General features: G+C 42.8%; 1 protein-coding gene across 3 annotated transcripts in view; it reads left to right on the forward strand.

Moving 5' to 3' along the window:
* CACNA2D3 (calcium voltage-gated channel auxiliary subunit alpha2delta 3) overlaps positions 1–20,528 on the forward strand; it is a 903,947-nt gene that overhangs the window by 789,555 nt on the left and 93,864 nt on the right. For all 3 annotated transcript variants that reach the window (XM_027522771.1, XM_027522769.1, XM_027522770.1), the window contains 2 exons: positions 18,187–18,248; positions 19,503–19,547. In XM_027522771.1, coding sequence (XP_027378572.1) covers positions 18,187–18,248; positions 19,503–19,547 — 107 coding nt within the window. The remainder of the gene's footprint in view (positions 1–18,186; positions 18,249–19,502; positions 19,548–20,528) is intronic.

The raw sequence follows: 20,528 nt of genomic DNA on the forward strand, positions 1-20,528 counted from the left end.
TGCTCTGGGTAGAAGTAATTGTTTTTACGAGGCTTTATTCATGTCTCGTCTACCTGAGGGCTACCCCAAGTAATGTTTCTCTAGCTATTAAAGACTTTATCATGCATGAAGCCTCTCTAGTATTTTCCTTTAGGGGAAAAGAAAAAAAGATTCCTCTTGAAGTTTACCACCTCCAGTGGCAATTTGCTGCCCATTTCAGGGCCACGTTAAGTGGTTGGCACCTGAAAAAAGGGCAGTCTTTCTCTTTTAAGTGCAGCCGGAAAATGGGAGTCATAAGTGAAAGTAGGGAACCGAGAGAAGTATTTCCATGAGGCTGAGGTAGCTTTCTTGTGTTGTTGTGAGCTGGCAAACTTCAACATGCTCAAGCAGTGTTTTGTCAAATTTCTTCAATGCTGAACGTGGCACCGGCCCAAATGAATGTAGATGTTATTTTAGTGCTAGGAGAGATTTATTTTAATGTACAGATGCAGCCACTACAAAGGCCTCTTTTAATCTACTGGGAACTCTGTGCCTTGCTCTTTTACTCTCTGAAACCCTCCTCCTCATTCTAGGGAAAACTGGTGTATGCTGTGAAATTGCAGTGTATTCCCTCCTTCCCTCTTCATCTCCCAAGGCAATGACATAAGTGCTGACAATAATTATAATTAAGATGCTTTGTGCAAGAAAGAACAGTTTGCACGGCTTCATTCCCTTGCACAGCCTGCCTGGAATTCAGAGACAGTTCTGCTTGATAAAAGAAAGCCTACCAGCAACAGAGCCCACTCGCCCAGCTCCAGGCTCAAGCAGAGCAACCCTAAGAGAAGCAGTTCCTTATCTAGGGCCTCAATTCTCTCACCCACAGAAGGAACTGTTCCTTTATTGCCCGCCTCCAAGATGGGAAATTCATCCGTTGAGCTGAGCCTCAGATACCAATATCTTGCACCTTGATCGAGGCCAAAATAAACGGGAAGGGAAACACAGAGGAAGCCACGGCGATATGTGAGGTTTGGCCTAGCCAAATCTATGCTTTCAAGGCAAAACAAGAGAGGGGGGCCACAGACAAAAGCAAGCAGTTTGTGTGGCTGGATGGGGGCGGGGGAAGTATACAGAGAAAAGGAGAAATAATCACCAGACTCAGTAGCAGAGGAGAAACGGAAGCCAGGATAGTATCAGTTCTATCTCACCCAAGGATTCTTCTTTATCATAGTTTGGAATATTCCTTTACTGTCCCCAAATGAGATAGATAGAGAATATAACCTGTTTTCCTACATGCTGCCCACCAAATAATCTATATAATGTTCCCACTATAATATCAAGAAATAAAAGTAGTTCCTAAGAGGATAAGATACATTTTAGTGTGTTAATATTTGGGCAGAACTATAAGAAGAGATGGAAGGAAGAGGCTGGAAGCTTGCATGGAATCTTTGTGAATGCAGTGGCTGCTCTATGACCCTCTTAACTACAAAGTGTGCCTCCTTGGTGATGGGATTCTCTGAAATAGTCAAGTTTCAGGCAAGACAGAGGGTGTTCATTTCTCTCTTTCACAGGACTGAGGTTGCATTTGTAAAAATGTTCATGTGCAAGGCATACTTTGCGTTTAGATGTGAAACAGAATTCAGTTCAAGGCCCAGCTGCAGATCGTGCTTTCCAAGCACATCCTTATCAGGCAGAGCACTTGAAGTCTGAGGGGCTTGGAACCATTTTTTGTTGCAGGCTGTCTCCAGAATTGTAGGCCTTCCAGTTATTGTGACAATCAAACTGCAAACTTCCAAAACAGTCCCCTAGGGGGTGATGTAGTCCTGTGGAGAACCTTGGAGGAGACTAGGCAGCAGGCTCCTGAGTCAGGCTTGTGGGCTCAAATCCCAGTTCCATCAAGTCCGAGCAGTTGTGTGGCCCTAGTTAAGTCACTGAACCGCCTGCAGCTTGTCTTTAAAATGGAAGAAAAAAAAAAAATCTTCTCCTTGAGATTGCTGAAAAGTTAAGTGGGATAATGTTTGTCGGGTGCCTGGCTCAGAGTGTGTGTCCTCTGTTACTGGGACCAGCTCCTGCAGCCCTGCGTGTCCTGGGACATTTCTCCTATCATCAGCCTTCTAAGAAACAAGGCTGTGGTCTCCACGCTGCGGTGGGTACAGGTTTCCTTTGGCCACTGAGTTGTTGTCAAGGAGCCACTTCTGCTGTCTTCTTTCTTCACCTGGAGGTGTTGACAGTTGCCAGGAGCACCTGAGAAACTCTTTTCTGACCTGCAGGAAACTGATCAGTTCACAGGAAACAGAAAGAAAAATCAAAATATAGAGTAAAATGTATGAGAAAGTATATAGTTTTACCAATCTCATATTAAGCAGATGTTAATCTTTCCTACAGGGATAGACTCATTAAGGGTCTCCCAGGTGGCGCTAGTGGTAAAGAACTGACCTGCCAGTGCAGGAGACATAAGAGATACGGGTTCGATCCCTGGTTTGGGAAGATCCCCTGGAGGAGGGCGTGGCAGCCCACTCCAGTGTTCTTGACTGGAGAATCCCATGGACAGAGGAGCCTGGTGGGCTACAGTCCACAGGGTCATAAAGAGTCGGACATGACTAAAGTGACTTAGCATGCATGTACACTCATTAAATACATACTCTTTTTGAGTGATTTTGGGGGTTCCCTTTAGTCATTTGTTTTAGGTTTTTTTTTTTTTTTAACTTCTCTGAAGTCACGAAGATCTGGGTTCAGATCTTATTCCCCCAGGGTCCCTCCCATCTTCTAAATCAGAATATTTTTACCATGTCCTCTAGGTTAACAACTCAGAAACCTTCATGTCCTCAGAATTGAAACAGAGGTGATAGTGATAATATCTCCCTGTGAGGATTTTATCAAATCCTCATAGTGTTCTGGGTAGTTAAGATTACATCAGGTCCAGCTTCTTTAACTTTTATCAAAAAAGATGAAACAGTCTATAGTGGTTTGAAGCCCAGGGTCCTTGCGGGTAACTTGGATTCTATAAGGAGTCCAGACAAGGAAATGAAATTAATCTGGGGCCTCTGATAGAGGGATGGCAGCTCCTTAGCAGACAGATTGGTGAGGGGTGAACAATGTATCAGTCTTGGAGATTCAGCTGCAGGCCAGCACCCTGCATGACCCCCTCATGGCCGCCCGGGGCGGCCCTGGAGTCAGTCTGCGGCACTCTGGGCCTTACTGACGAGCCATCAGGGAGCCTTGGGCTGGGCTTTCTGTCTGTGGCCCCTGGTGGCAGTAGCAGGGGTGGTGGTGACTGAGTTCCAGTGTCCCGGGGTACTAGTGGGAAAGGCTGACCCCTGTGAGGACATCCCCGCACAGCCCTTTCCCCTGGGCCCCCAGCACTCTGGCTTCCCTTGGAGTCTCTTCACTTTCCAGTCAGATCGTCTTTCCCATGCAGTCAGTTTAGGGGCTGGAGGCAGGTGGTGAGGAGGAACTGGCCCAGGCAGTTGCCATATTGTCCTTTCAATTCTGAGATTCCTCTAGGCCTCAGCTTTGGGGACTCAAAAATCCAGAATTGACTCCTTTGTTCTCTGGGTTCCTCTGTACCTCCCTTCCCCGAGGCCCTAAGCATGGAATGCTTTAGCTGAGGGAATGGAGAAGAGCCAGGGGGTGCCAGGAAACTCTGGGAGGAATGTTGGTAACGACTGTGTTTCAAAGTGTTATCCCTCAAAGAAAGCACGAGAGGCAACTGATTAACTGCCTAGTGCCTGGAATACAGTGCATTTGCTTGTTCAGTCATCCAGTCAGTCAGTCAGCCTTTACTGAGAGCTACTGGGTGCCAAGGAACCTTTGGAGAAGGGATAAATCCCTGAGTAGAGGGGCACTGAGGTCAGGCAGCTTGGCTCACCCTTAAGACCTCTGCAGTGGTATCTACCCTGCTGAGACAGATTTGAACTTCCTGCCAAGTCAGAGAAGGAAGCACCCGCCCTGCCCCATGGTCCACCCTGCCCCCGCACCAGAACATGATCAGTGCAGTCTGTTCTGAAAAGCCAGTTCAGGAACCCAAAGAAGAGACTCGAGTATTGCCAAGTATGTGTTTGAGAGCAATCATTTAATGACAGAAGATGATTTTTCCATCCTCAACATCTGCCTGATTAAATTATGGGACAAAACTGGTATCCTTAACCCCATGTCTAATTCCCAAATATTCCAAGCTCTTGAGATTCCAAGAGGTTGAAGTGGGGAAAAAATGCTTAATTACTCCAAAATGCTGTCCAACCTGCTCATTAATACTTCCCATTCGCTTCTCCCTCCCTGCTCATAGTCACCTTGTGTGCAGCTATTGTGGGAGGACCTTGTCTAGGTCGGCCATGGCTGAGCACATCGCCACCCACGTATTTGACTTTGGAATGGGTGTCTGGATAGAGAGAGGGAACCAGGCCCAGGGGTGTGCTGGTCTTGCCTTTCCAGGCTGCCTTCCTGCATGAGCACGCTCATAAGCACATGGTCTTTCCCTTGACTGTTTCTGTTGCTGTCTTTTCCATGTCAAATGAAATGGAGCCACTGAACAGTGATTGGGATAATGGTCTTATTGACCCACCCACCATCAAGAGGGCAATTCTGCTTCTGAGGAGCTGTCCCCAGAATGATCACTGAATTTTGTTTGACCCTCCTTGTTTGGTCCTGGTTGCTATCTGATAAAGATAGAGGAAATGTGCTGTTTTCACTTGCACTGGACATGCAGATCTCAGACACTTCAAGCTTATTCTCAGCTTGGAACTTTGCATGTGGCCTAAAATGCTTTTCCCACCCTCACCAGGTCACTAGATTTTCACCCTATAGGTTCTCCCTCTTAATTGAATACTTACCTAATACTGTCTTCCGTAATTCCAAGACATAATTAGTGAGCAGAGAAACGTGTTTCATGAAATGATTCATTTACAGGCAAAATCAAAACATGCTGAAATTTACCATACTGAAATGATAGACCCTTGAGATTGAAAAGCTGGATGGTATCTGGCAAGACACAGATGAAGTTTATGTGACAGTGCAAAAACTCAAGGTTCCAGGCTTCACTCAGTCGGGAGAGATTAGAAACAAGAATACACCACACCATCTGATCCCAGGTGCTGCTTTCTGGGTGGAAGTCCATCATCTCTCACCTGGTTGGATGAATGCTACCAGCTCCTAACCAGTCCCTTACACAAACTATAGAGCCCACCTCCCTCACCTGCAGATATGTCCTACACACAGATCTGTTCACATCTCATGTCCATGCTTTTATGAGAAGCTGTTCATGGGTCTTCATTTCCCTCGGAACAGAGCCAAAGATACCTGGATGGCAGAGGTAGGTCTCCTAGGAGAGAAAAGTGTCTGAAAATAGTTGATGTCACCATCAGCACAGCATCAACCCAACTGCCTGTTCATACCTTTGACTTGTATCATAAGTGCCTACCTGGGCTGGGTACTTCTCTAGTTACAAAGAATAAAGATGTAAACAAACAGTCTCTACCCTCCAGTAGCTTAACACTAGCCAATTAGGAATAAAACACAATAAATAATACATAGTATAATTTAATGCCAAATATACATTAATGCTTTGACCAACATAAAGTCAGTTTGACTGTTGACAAGAAGACCATCAGAAGAGTCCATGGACCAAGCTACATCAGCCATATTCCCTATCTCAGGAAGATCACCTTCCTGACAGGGTCTTACTGGTATCCCAGAAAGGGAAGTCGGGCAAGTGATAGGGTTCTGGAGTCTGGGTGGGTCTCTCAGTGTGGGGATCTGATTGGGACTGGGTTAATTTAAGAATGGTGTACCTCTCAAGTCTTGATAAATCAAAAAAGTTGTTTGATAAGTGAGCAGTTTCCCTAGTTGAGCCCTCTCTTGTTCTTAATCAGTCTGTTGTTGAGATGCGCTGATTTAGGGGAAGTTCTCAAGTAAATCATGAAGTACATTTACTGGTTTATAACCTTATCTTTCAGAGAAGGCAATGGCACCCCACTCCAGTACTTTTGCCTGGAGAATCCGATGGACGGAGGAGCCTGGTAGGCTGCAGTCCACAGGGTCACTAAGAGTCAGACACGACTGAGCGACTTCATTTTCACTTTTCACTTTCATGCATTGGAGAAGGAAATGGCAACCCACTCCAGTATTCTTGCCTGGAGAAACCCAGGGACGGGGGATCCTGGTGGGCTGCCGTCTGTGGGGTTGCACAGAGTCGGACACAACTGAAGCGACTTAGCAACAGCAGTAGCACCAGCCTTATCTTTCTGGTCAAGAATTTTCTGAAGTAAATAGTAAAATCATGAAAGTCTCATTGATGGAGGCAACCTTGGTTTCCGGTCCTGATATTTCTGTGCAGAATGCAAGCTATCTCAGTGCTCTCAGGTCTAAACATGCAACAGAGGCCACCCCAGGTCATCGCCTGGGATGTGCCATGTGATCCTCAGTGTAGGGTTGCCAGACTTAGCAAACCAGAAATATTTTATCTGGTAACCCTATCAGAGTGCTGTGAATTTTTCAGTGAATTGTCTGTGTATTATATTTAGATTCTCAGCTTCTCAGGCAGCATTAGAATAACTAGCAGTATCCAGAAGATATTCCCACAGGGCATCAGCTGAACTGAATTGAGCTGCTTCCTTGACACCAGCACCGTGTGGGCTCTCATTCACCACAGTTTCCACCCACTCCTGAAGGGATCTGAGTTTTAGGGAGTCTGGAATGGACTTGAACTTCCTAAGATGAGCTTGGTGTGCCAGGACGTATCTCTTTCCTTCTCTGTGCCCTAAAACATGAGCTGGAGAATCTGAGTAACTGGAAACCTCCCCCCACCCAGCTCCATGAACCATCCGTGTGGGTTTTTTTTTATTGCCATCTAACTAATTTATAATATTGTGTTAATTTCAGGTGAATAGCAAAGTGATTCAGTTATATATATTTCTTTTCAGATTATTTTCCATTGTAGTTTATTACAAGATATTGAATGTAATTCCTGTGGTATACAGTAAATCCTTGTTGCTTATTTAATCTATGTTTAGTAGTTTGTATCTGTTAATCTCATGCTCCTATTTTATCCCTCCCTGTCTCCCCTGTCCTCTTTGGTCATCATAAGTTTATTTCCTATATCTGTGAGTCTGTTTCTGTTTTGTATGTAGATTTGTATTACCTTTTAGATTCTACTAGAAAACTAGTATTAGTGATATCATTTAATGTTTGTCTTTTGCGTTTGACATACTTCAGTTAGTATGATATTCTCTCGGTCCATCCAATGTTGCTGCAAATGGTAATGTTTCATTCTGTTTATGACTAGTAGTCCATTGCATGTATGTATGTGTGTGTGTATATACACACACACACCACATCTTAAACCAGTCATCTGTTGATGGGACTGGATTGTTTCTATATCTTAACTATTGTGAATAGTGCTGTTATGAACATTAGCATGCATGTATCTTTTCAAATTAGTGTTTTCTTTTTTGTCCATATGTGTACCCAGGAGTAGAATTTCTGGATTATATGGTAGCTCTATTTTTAGTTTTTTAAGGAGCCTCCATGGTGGCTGCACCAATTTACATTCCCATATGGATGTTTTAGTGCTGCTTTGCATTAAATACAGTCATCAACATCCAGGTCAGAGGTGTTTGGCAAATATCTGTGACCATTCTATTATGGGTTTTGAAATGTTTGGAAATCTGACCCCTGATTTTGTTATAATCTCTTTGGTAACTGTTATTAGGTGGTGACCTAATAAGAAATTATTAACTAGGGAGCTATAATTTGGAAACTTATAATTTTCTTAATGGACATTGATTTGTGTAACCCTGATTAAAATACAATGAAGCCTGAGGCTTAAATGTTTTATTCTGAAAGTTTGAAAGGATGGGAATTGACTTTAAAAATGTATTGGCTTGAAAACCTTATTGAAATAATATTATTCAAAGAGTTTTGTGAGCATAAAATGATCTGACAAAAACTATTCGATGCCAGCTCCAGTGGCCTTAGAAAGCTGAGGGAATATAAGTTTCTTTAGATGAGGTCTGGAAAAATGCTTCCAGATTACCTCAGGGGTGAAAAGAAAATTATTATTCCATTCCACGGCCCTGCTAATTCTTTTCAACATTGATTCTGTCAAGTAATTAGAATCTAAATGGAGGAAACATTCATAATTGTCATTTATTATACTTTACTGAAGGTGACTGCTCCCAAGAAGCTCTGACAGGACAAAAACAAAGTGATTACGAAAGAAATGTGTAGGCGAAAGGATCAGGCCTTCCTACACACATTCCCAGAAGTCAGTCACGGACAGTGGGTGGGGACGGTTCCAGATTAAAATAGGCCTCTGCAGCTATGAGTCTTCAAAGACAGTCCTCTGCTATCACGTTGTCAATCGAGTGATAATGAGTCCTGTTTCCCCTCCCTCTCTCTCACCACAGACATACATCATGTAGCTCTTTGTTACTTAAAAGCATGTAAAAGAAAGATTGCCCCCGTCCACCCCAGCACCACAGCGTGTACTTCAGAAGTGAAATATGCAATCGGTTAGGGGTTATATTTAAAATACCTCCTCCCCTTTTATCATTGTATTTCTTCACTTGGCATAGGCTAAAATGTGAGGTGTGTCTGCTGCTGTGAGAATGTTTTTTTCCCCCCTAATTTCTGAAATAATACCATACCTTGGAGATTAATGTTTGGGCTTTATCAAGATTATAATAAACAAATACGGCTTTGATCTAAATATTTTTCAAAAGGTTGTTGCTGATCGTTCTTGGTTCCCTATAATCTTATAAGAAAGCCTTTGGGCTTGCCAGTCTGACACCCAGGGGGACATAAATGCAGCTGCCTTTTCTTCCCCCTCATTTCCACGAGAATACTCTGTTCTCAGTTTCGCCCAAATTAGTCCCAGGATTTCAGTTGTCTTTTTTGTCCAACATTCCATCATGCAATTCATTAAAATCTTCACATGAAATATTTAACAGATGAGTTATGTCATAATTCACATTACAGTTTTAAATGGTTATTCATGTGGTAAGTCATTTATCCTGGACATTAGCAGACCCCTGGAATGGGCTTGTATTTGATGTAAGCAAGGTTAGGCTTCTTTTCCTCAACACTGCAGGACAGTGGCCTTTTTCCAAACCCCCACTTAATCATGAAATATTCCAAAAAAATGACATTCAGATTCATTGTTAGTTCTACTTGCAATTAACTATTTTGAAAACAAACAGAAGAAAACATTTAAACAAATGTGGCTTGGCTAACATCTATGACAGTTGACCGTTAATTAAGGCGAGTTTTAATCCAAATGTGCCATGCCTTGTTACTGTCGCTGCTAGTCATCATTGCTGTGGGGCACAAAGGAAGGGGCGATCAGGGACTTTGTCAGAGGAGGGCTGAGGACAACGTGTAAGAAGAGCCACTACCCTGCTTGAGGAATACGACCAGTCAGGAGCTCTTTTTCTGGTTGAGAGAATGTATGGCCAGTATTTACTTATAGAATTTGGGTTTTAAGAAAACTTGTTTCACTCCCAAGTGATGAAATACAGAGGAAATCCTTAGCACATATTTATTAACTTATTCGAGTTTTATTTTCTCTAATAAGAATATAGTTCTCTACCATATCCCTACCCATGGATTGGAATCAGTTAGGAGAAAACACTCCTGTGTGTGGGCCAAGCCAGCCCAGAAAAGCTCTGGAACCTGATGTTCTGCCTGAGCACCGGGATGAAATGACTGGCCGCATGCTGCCAGCAGTAGCAAGTCGCTTGGGAAACTTTGTGACCAGGTAACCTGGCTGAGGAGCACATGGAGCGGACAGTGGCAGTGTTGGGACAGTAACTCTTTTGGATTCTGTATGCTAATCTAGCTAACCTTGTCCTGAGAATGCACGAGTAATTGCAATTCTAAAAAGGGTGAGTGATAGTATTTGAAGAGTGGACCACATCTTTCATTAATCCTGAAGGGAGAAAGTCCATTTCAGGCTTACTCAGCTGAAAAAGAATCCTTGCCTTCTGTTTTTTGCTTCTTTTTGCCAGTGCTCACATGGCCCTCCCCTTCACCCCCTACAAATGTATTATAATTTTGTAGACTGTTTCAGTTCAGTTCAGTCGCTCAGTCGTGTCCAACTCTTTGCGACCCCATGAATCGCAGCACGCCAGGCCTCCCTGTCCATCACCAACTCCCGGAGTTCACTCAGACTCACATCCATCAAGTCGGTGATGCCATCCAGCCATCGCATCCTCTGTCATCCCCTTCTCCTCCTGCCCCCAATCCCTCCCAGCATCAGAGTCTTTTCCAATGAGTCAACTCTTCGCATGAGGTGGCCCAAGTACTGGAGTTTCAGCTTTAGCATCATTCCTTCCAAAGAAATCCCAGGGCTGATCTCCTTTAGAATGGACTGGTTAGATCTCCTTGCAGTGCAAGGAACTCTCAAGAGTCTTCTCCAACACCACAGTTCAAAAGCATCAATTCTTTGGCGCTCAGCTTTCTTCACAGTCCAACTCTCACATCCATACATGACCACTGGAAAAACTGTTTACCCCCTAACATTACATCCTCAAGGACCTTGGTAGTAGTGGATAATATGAATTTATTGTAGTTGAATTTTCTGTTGAGTATCAATATATTGGGGTGAAAAGTGTACTTGATGATGAAATACATAAAGGGTTAAAACTAGGACTAAATCATCATATGAATGTTGACAACACTGTCAAACCTTTAGAGTTTTGATACAGGTAATTTTATTTTGTATTATTTATCCCCATCCCACAGAAGTCCTGTTCATGTGACTTTCTTTGTAGAGACAGAGAAGTGAAGTGATGTATCCAAGGGTACTTAGCTGTCTTAGAAGCAGGGTTCACAACAAGAGCTCTTGGTAAATATTTTCCTGTTTATAATTTGTTGATGGCAGTAGGATTATTTTTCTGTCTCCTGGATTTGTATGTGAATATATCACATGGCTGGGGAACTGGGCAAACGGAGGTAGGGGTGTTTATGTGAGCTTGCGTGCCAAGCATGGTGAGCACTGTTTTACAAACCAGATTTGTGCTCTTAGGAGTATGTTGCAAGTTGAGGCCAAGCCCACAGAAAATTATTTCTAAATGAATACAATATGAAAAAGTTATTTTATTTCTAATTTTACATGTAACATTGTTCTTTGGTGAGTCTCGGATTACACTTGAATGCATGTCTGTTAACCTGATATGAGATGCATGCATGATTTCATCTTGAATGCATTTGAATATAATAGCACTGGAAATGTAATTTGTATTCTCAAATTTTATAAAGCAAAATAAATAAATCTTGGGGGTGGTAGCCACACTGAGCGTATTGCGTTGATTTCTTTGGGCTTCTCTCAAACTAATTACCAGCTTCCCCTTGCAAATCCAGGTCTTCTCACATGGGCAGGTCTGTCTGCTCTAGATCCTTCATACATAAGTCATCCTCATTTCTTCCACCTCCAGGGAGTGGGTAGCTTGGACAGATCTGTGGGGAATGTATGTTTAATTCTCAAGGGAAACCAGTCTTCAGTTCCTCTGCTGTGTTCCTGTTATCAGTGATGACTCTCCAGTTAAACTCTCTGAGGTGATGAATATGTTCTGGGTCTGTTGGATCCAGTACACTCAGTAGCCACTAGCCTCCTGTGGCTATTTAGCACTTAAAATGTGACTAATGCAATTTAGGAACTAAATAATTAATTTTATTTAATTTTTATTTAAATAGCTATATGTAGCTAGTGGCCACCAATTTGGACAATTAGGACTAGAGCCTTTGAGGTCAGCAATTGGTCCCAATTCCAGTGTACTAAACCACTGACTAAAAAGCCTCTTGATGAGAGTAAAAGAGGAGAGTGAAAAAGCTGGCTTCAAACTCAATATTCAAAAAATTAAGATCATGGCATCCAGTCCCATCACTTCATGGCAAGTAGATGGGGAATAAGTGGAAACATTAACAATCTTTATTTTCTTGGGCTCCAAAACCACTGGATGGTGACCACAACCATGAATTTAAATGACACTTTTTCCTTGGAAAGAAAGCTATGACAAACCTAGACAACATATTAAAAAGTAGAGACATCATTTTGCCGACACAGGTCCGTATATTCAAAGCTGTAGTTTTTCCAGTAGTCATGTACAGATGTGAGAGTTGGACCATAAAGAAAGCTGAGCGTTGAAGAATTGATGCTTTTGAACTGTGCTGTTGGAGAAGACTCTTGAGAGCCCCTGGGACTGCAAGGAGATCAAACCAGTCAATCCTAAAGGAAATAAACCCTGAATATTTATTGGAAGGACTGATGCTGAAGCTGAAACTCCAGTACTTGGCCACCTGATGTGAAGAGCCAACTCATTGGAAAAGACTCTGATGCTGGGAAACAGAAGGCAGGAGGAGAAGGAGGCAACAGAGGATGAGATGGTTGGATGGCTTCACCGACTCAATGGACATGAATTTAATCAAACTTCGAGAGACCGTGAAGGACAGGGAAGCCTGGCATGCTGCAGTCCGTGGGGTTGCAAAGAGCCAGACACGTGACTTAGTGAGTGAGCAACAATCACTGACATTCTGCAAATGAAGTGCCTGTATGTGCGGGTGTTTGAGTGATGCTCTGTGCTCTTGTCTGTCAGCTCTGAGCATCCTGAAGGGTGAACCTTTCTTCAGTGATTTGACCACCCTCCCCAGGCCTCCATCCCTGGCTGTTGCATCCCTCATGTCTTCATTTCAATCCATTGACCACCTAGCTTGTACCTGATTTCTGAAAAACATGGGAGGAAGAGAAGGAGGGGAAAAATAGATAGAAAGGATGTTAGAAAGTTGAGGAAAAAAGAAGACTGAATGGAAAGGTTACATGGAAGCTCTGTAGTCTGTATCGCTAAGCTGAAAATGAGTACCCAGGTGTTCTTTAGAGGATTGAGGTGTGTTAAGGAATAGTAACCGACTAATTGAAGCCAAATTATGAAATGTCAGTGCTGTCAATGCATGAATATTTCACGTGAAAGGCTCTGGGGCTCTTTGGGGTGGCATTTCTCGTAAAAATGACTTTGCTATGTTGTTATTTCCAAAGACCATCCCAGTATCTTAGGGTCATTGACCTAGGACACTTACACAATATTAGGGTGCTGGGAAGGATCTTAAGGAACACTTTTTTTCTAGGTGTGTTCTGCCCCTGGGAGGTGAATAAGGAACCACCAGATGCTTTTATGGAAAGGGAACTCTGTCTCCATCCTTGTGTTGAAAGTTCCTGATAGGGAACCATGGAGCCTTTGCAATCAGATGGAAGTTAGGAGCACCATGAATTCCAGGAAAAATATGTTGATGGTTTTCTGGACTGTCTAAAAGATTTCAAACTCCAGGAATGGTGTTTTAATTTTCTGCATTCTCTTTGGGACTTGGGTTTCGCTAAAACCGTTTCAGTCCTTGTTTTTCTTATTAAATTAGCAAGATTGACTTGAATCAGAATATACCATTATGGTTTGAAATGTTGAAAGAACAGGATAGATGGGCATGACAAATATCTCAGGTTCCATTTAGGATGTGTGGGGGTGGAGGAAGGGGGGGACTTGCTAAAATAATTATGATTCTTTTTTAAAAAGTTAACCTGGGGAGTAGTCACATGGTAAAAGTTGAAAAAGTTAAAAGTTGAAAAAAGGAAAAAAAAGAACAAGAAATGAAAATAGTGAGAAGCTAAATTTATGTTTGTGAAAGCTTATATTTGTTTTTCTGAATAAAATTGGCATGGGATGCCCTTAAGCATTTTTGTTTGTGATGGGGAATTTTTATTCTGGTTTTTAAAGGGTTTTTGGTGTTTGTTTGCTTGTTGTTTTTTGCTTTAAATCAGTTTGTACTTAAATAACTAGCCAGATGCAGCCAGTGGCTGTGGCTGCATAACTCAACTCATCTCGCTCTCATCTCCCACTGTCCAGATCATTTCCCCAGTACTTCTTGTTCTAGGCGTTCATTGTGGACTTTCTAAAATATGGATCTGAGATCCTTTCACTTGTCTACTGAAATATCTTTAATGGCTCTTCCAGCCCTAAAGCAGGTGCCAGCAAACTTTTTCTGTAAACGACCAAATAGTAAGCACTTTAGGCTATGTTGGCTATTCAGCCCCTGTTGCAACCACTCAATGCTGCCATTGTACTAGACAGTGTATAAACAAATAAGGCTGTCTGTGTTCCAATAAAGCTTTATTGACAAAAAGAGGTGAATTTGGCCCTTGGACCAACTCCTGACCTACAGGGTACTCTTCAGGTTTGTTGGCCTGACATTCAAGGACATTTTCCATTTGACCTCAGCCTGCACAACCAAGTTCCCCACTCCCATTCTTTGAAGCCTCGGAAGACAGTATGGTTTTTTAAAAGGCTCTACCCTTTTGCTTGTGCTGTTTCTGCACTTGAGTCCCATCTTTCCTCTGTTTTTTTCCTATGAGTCAGATCTCCATGCTTTATCTGATACAAAGTTCTTGTCAGCTCCTCCAGGCCAAGTCTGCCCCATTCTTTATGCTCCACAGTCCTCTGTGTAAGCCTCTGATGTTGCTTTTACCATGTGACTACTCCCCAGGTAGACTCTGAGGGAGTGTGTGGTCTCATTCCCCTTATTACTCAGCTTAGATCTTGGTGTAAAGGCCACTGAACAATTGGTCATGAAGTTGGCCCACCCATGGGCTTGTGAATCTCTTAATCCAAGCTGCTGCTAAGTCTCTTCAGTCGTGTCCGACTCCGTGCGGCCCCATATACGGCAGCCCACGAGGCTCCGCCATCCCTGGGATTCTCCAGGCAAGAACACTGGAGTGGGTTGCCATTTCCTTCTCCAATGCATGAAAGTGAAAAGTGAAAGTGAAGTCGCTCAGTCAGACTCGTAGCGACCCCATGGACTGCAGCCCACCAGGCTCCTCCATCCATGGGATTTTCCAGGCAAGAGTACTGGAGTATATTAACTTGTAGGTGAACAAACTACAGACTCAGAAGGGGGAAACCATGGGCCACAGTTGCTGGAAGGGGCAACAAAAACACAGCCAGGGCAAAACAGTGCAGATCCATTGTAGTCAGGACTGTCTGGGAGTCCTTTGGCATCGACCTCATGGCCCAGACAGGGAGTGAATGAGGAGTGAGGGAAGCAATGTCTAGTTTAGGGCATCAGGACCAGGGAGAGGATGCAGCCTGCTGGAGGGAGATCAGAGAGAAGCAGCAGGCATGATTAATGGGATGGAGGGACTGACTCATGAGGCAAGATTAAAGCACTCTGAGGAGCTGGGGTACAGACCGAAAGGGGCAGATGATAGCAGGCTGCAAGTATGTTAGATGGATAAACACCCAGGAGGGAGCAGCTCGCTTCATTAGAGAGGTGAAAATGGGGCCTCCCTCAGAGAATGGGAAGGGTGCTCAGAAAGGGCACGGGTGACTGACAGGGGAACTCAGTAGACGATGGGTGGGCCAGGGGCAGCTCTGGGTTGCTCGGACTAGAAACATCATGGAAAGGTCACCGTGGGGTGACTCTTTCAGGGAAGCCTCTGCTTTTATCCTGTGGAGTCTCGAAGCCTGCTGTGACTGCTGACCTGGGCCTGTGAAAATATTAAGTACCAGTCATTGAATGTTTCAACAGTCCTGAGGCCTTCTGCATGGAAGTCAGCCTTCTGCCATCCCTCCCTATCTTTAGTAGAACCAGAGATACTTGGTCCAAGCCCCTTCTTAAATCCAGGGCACACTCTCACCCCTGCCTGCTGGTGGATCTGACCAGAAACCCAGCCAGCACCTTGATTTACAGCTTCCTCAGTTGGCTCGTCTCCAGTAGTGATACGGCTTGTCAGGCATTTTGGAAGACAAGATTCATTTGAAACTGCAGTGACTATCTTCAGGCTTCAATATCAGCTTCCTACAGGTATTCTCTGAGATTTTCTCCAGAGTTAGGAAGAGCAGCTTCTGCTGTAGTCTGACCAAATGGCCCATATTGTGGTAGTTCCTCCATGGACAGCTTACTCTCTTTAGTAAGACCTGTAGAGTAACCGTGCTCAATTTGATTGCACATTCAAATCACTTGGGGTGCTTTTTTAAAATAGCTGTGCCTAGACTCCACTTCCAGGAATTCTGATTTAAACGGTCTAGAGGGCAGGGGTTGCTTCCCTGGTGGCTCAGATGTTAGAGAATCCACCTGCAATGCAAGAGAACCGAGTTTGATTCCTGGGTCGGGGCGATCTCCTAGAGAAGAGAATGGCAACCCACTCCTGTATTCTTGCCTGGAGGATTCCATGGACAGAGGAGTCTAGTGGGCTACAGTCCATAGGGTTGCAAAGAGTCAGACACAACTGAGTGACTAACACTTTCACTTTTTTTTTTTTTCCCCACTGTGGAGGGGGAAGGCACCAGGCATCAGAACATTTTCTTTAAGTTCCCCATATGGTTCTAATGTGTTGAGAACTGCCACGGAAAAACCTTTATTTGGGTATGATTATAATTCACACTGATGTTACTCTTCTATCTAGCTAGCTAGCTAGGTACTGACTATGCTATCACCTGAATGGTTTTTCTAAAAAAGCAAGCATTTACCAATAGGCCATCTATGTGCTTGGCCCCATGCTGGAGGCAGGGATCCAGTGGGGAATAAGAACGTGTCCCTGTCCCTAGGGAGCTTATGGTCCAGAAGGTAGTCACTTAAGGCAAAGCAGGATGAACCCAGAGTACTGACATGGTACCTTTCAGAGAATTCCATTCTGTGTGTTGCAGCTATGCTTAACTTGAAATTCTGAGTGCAAAGATAGATAAGTCTAAGTGTACATGTCATAGTTAAATATGACTCTCAGGTCTTGCTTCAAAGATTTGTTTAGGAAGTAGAAATGCAGTTGGTAATAACAAGGGTAACAACCCAAGGTCTTCATGAATCTTCAAGTTCCTGAAGCCAGCACAGCAATGTTTTCCCAAGGTGGGAGGTGTCAGGGGGCATCTAACACGGTGGCAAGGTAAAAGTATATGAGTGAATTTTGGGGGGCTTGGTAATCATGTATTTCTTTTACTAGATATCATTATGTGGATTGAAGTTACTGTAGGTATTTCAGCAAAAGAAAAAAGTGTGGAAAGATAAATAACAATACTGTGATGGTGATGGTTTAGTGGCTAAGTCATGTCCAACTCTTGAGACCCCATGGACTGTGACCCGTTAGGCTTTTCTGTCCAGGGGATTTTTCAGGCAAGAGTACTGGAGTAGGTTGCCATTTCCTTCTCCAGGGGTTTTTCCTGACCCAGGAATCAAACCCAGGTGTCCTGTGTTGCAAGCAGATTCTTTACTGACTGAACCACCAGGGAAGCCATGGTGGTGTGCAGATATGGCAAAAATTGGGAAGGTTATGTGCATGGATTGAAGTTTGCATAACTGCCCAGGGCTAAATGGTGCCCCTTGTGGGGAGTATAGTGTTTCTAGGACAATCTCATTTTTTCTTTCCATCTCCTCTAGAGTTTTCTCGCCATCTGATGAACTTTTTTCTCTGACTTGAGTACTTTTCCTAATGGTTGTAAGAGTTGCTTTGTCTTGACTTCATAGAGAGAAATATTGTGAGCTTGTTCATGGCATAGTTCTAAGGTTCCCTCGAATTCTTCTTCCCAAAATCTCAAAGCACTTTCTTAACCTCCTCCATTTCTGTACCTTTCTCTCACTGGAAGTAGCTTTCACTCTTGCTTTAGGGAACTTTTAACAGACAAGCAAAGAACTATATAATTCCACAGAGTTCCTGGGGAGAGAAGATCATTGAGATGTGGATACTGGGGACCAGTTAAACTAAGTCACATCATGACCAAGGGACTCACTTGCAAACATCAACCCATGACAAGTAACTTTTCAAATTTCATATCTCAAAACACTTGCAGAATATACCTTTAGGTACAGAAGTTTATGCATTAATGACAGAAACAGAAACTCTGAAAAAACCATGATCCTCTGAATATCCTTTTTACTTCTATTCCTGTTTTCAGCTGTGCTGGGCAGAGTGTTGACCACAAGTGTATGAATTTTAGAAACACTCAAGTAACATCTCTCCAAAGAGCCATGTGCACTGTGCTCAGTCTGTCCTGTCAAAAGTTATATGAGTGTAGGTAACCTTGAGCATTCCTTACCTGAACAATAAAATGTCTTAGTTGTATGCTTCACTGTAAATTTAGTTTTTAAGTGTTCTTATCTGATATGCTTACATCAGCATCTTGCCTTGACAGATAATTTTCTATGATAATCTTAAATAATTGTGTAAAGAGATCTCTAATGCCTTGTTTCATTTATAATTTGTCCCAGCTGTAGGCATTCAGATGAAACTTGAATTTTTCCAAAGGAAGTTCTGGACTGCCAGCAGACAGGTAAGTTATAATCAGCATGTTGAAGCATTAGCAACACTGTTATTATACAGGTGTTCACATTTGAGTACCCAGAGCCTAAAAGTGCCAGATTTCCGATGAATGTTTGTAAAATGAACTGCTGGGCTGCTCAGGTTACCTTTCATTTCAGTGCAAAGTAAAGGACTGACAGCATGTGAGACACCACATGCTGAGAAAGCAGAGAGTTTGCTCCTGAAAACAGCTGTAATTGTGAGATCAAAATAGTGACCACCGTAAAGAGAACTTTTTCTTCTAAATATCAGGGACTTTTGTGAATTTGCATAGTGACTTTTCAAAAATCTTATGATGCCCAATTATTTGTGAGTCTCTTTATTTCATTTTTGAAGGATTCTGCATAGCTGGGTTATACTAAGCATGCATCTGCTTTCTTTGGCCAAGGGCTTCTCTGCCTTGGATAATCTGGGAACATTCTTTACTTGCACTGTGTATTCTGTACGAAGTAATATCAGTGGTGTTTGTTCAGTAACTCAGCAGGAATGGCAACACATAAGATGTTTCCATCTGTCCAAGTCTATATGTTGAGATGGTATATAGTTTTTCAAATGAAAATACTTTAGGAATTTATGCATCAAGAACACAGAAGTTTTTAAAAAGTCAGTGGGAAATAATTTAAAATTAAATAAATACTTAATTATATTTCTTGTTACAGAAAGATTTGAGGTCTTAAAAAGATATCACTATTGAATAAAGCATAAATTAACATGGACAACATAAATTAAAATGAAAAAGAACCAGGTTACTCCTAAGTTGTCTTTTTGGGGAACACAGGTATACCTGTGGCGGATTCATTTCGATATTTGGCAAAACTAATACACTATTGTAAAGTTTAAAAATAAAATAAAGTTTAAAAATTAAAAAAAAAATTCTTTATTGAACTTGTTACAGTATTCCTCTGCTTTATGTTTTTGGTGTTTTGGCTGCAAGGCATATGAGGTTTTACCTCCCCACCTAGGGATTGAACTCGCAACCCCTGCATTGGAAAGCGAAGTCTTAACCACTGGACTGCCAAGGAAGTCCCCCAGATTAGCTTTTATATTACTGTCTGGGGCTGGTACTCATCCTAGAGAGGATGGGCAGATTCATCCTGGAGCATTCCCTTCGGATGAAACAGGCGAGGACTCTGATGGGCTGCCCTTCAGTAACCTGATGGCGGCCTTAGCAGATGCTGGTGTGTCCAAATGACATGTTTCCTTTTGTTTCCGCCTCACCTCACAGTGCGCCTCTCTGGATGGCAAATGCTCAATCAGCTGTGACGACGAGGTATGATGGTCTCCTGGGCCTGTCTCTGCTCTGATCAAGTTGGGGCAGGGGGTGGGGTGGTGGCGGAATGACTGAGGGTGCTTTCTCACAGGGGGAATGTCTCACAGAGCCAGATCTAAGAGGTTGCTGTGAACCAGTCTCCAAAAACCCAAGGACATTTGCTTTGTTTCTTTCTCTTTCTTCTCCCAATCAGATAGTTTTGGAGAGCTGGGAAAGTATAATTTAAATGTCCCATGAACAGCACTGTTGGGATTTTGGCGTTTTATAGAACACAATACAAATTACTGACATTTGAAACTCTCATTACAATTCTCAGAGTTTTCTACCAATGTGGTACCTCTTTTCATCTTCTTAACCACCTAGTAAAATGGATTGGAATATATGTCCCACTTTGCAAAGGGGGAAACTGAGCATCAGGTAAATTAAATGTCTTGCTTAATTTCATGTAATAAAGAAGCTTAAAAATCTAAGCGTTGAAAACTCAGCATGTTGCATTCTAGCATACTGCTTCCCTTCTACAACTCCCTTTCCCTCCCTTCTTTCTTTTTCCTTATCTCACTCCCTCAGTCTTGGGAGGACAAATTTGAATTCCACACATGAGCAGTAGAATAAAAAAGATATACCACTGTCCCAAGTTTGACCATCAGATTTAAGTTTTTATAGCATCCAGTCCCATGTACCTTCTGCCCCACATCTTAGATCAACCACATGTGAAGTAGCATTTCACCTTGGCTCAGGCAGCCTTCTCTCTCTGAGTCAGCCAAACCATTAGTCAATACATAAAGTGGAGCTTATAAATGATCACTCATTTACATTCCTTCTAGTTACCACAGGGATTAAATAAATCCTGCTGCTGTCCTAACCAAACATAATTCCAACACAGAAAATATGGATTAGAAGTATATTTCAAAAAAAAAATAGGCAAACAAAAGGCAAGTAAAGAAATATAAAAGAGGGAGTATGGGCTGAAGGTAAAGTACA

Source organism: Bos indicus x Bos taurus, chromosome 22, assembly GCF_003369695.1.
Source record: "Bos indicus x Bos taurus breed Angus x Brahman F1 hybrid chromosome 22, Bos_hybrid_MaternalHap_v2.0, whole genome shotgun sequence".
NCBI lineage: Eukaryota > Metazoa > Chordata > Mammalia > Artiodactyla > Bovidae > Bos > Bos indicus x Bos taurus.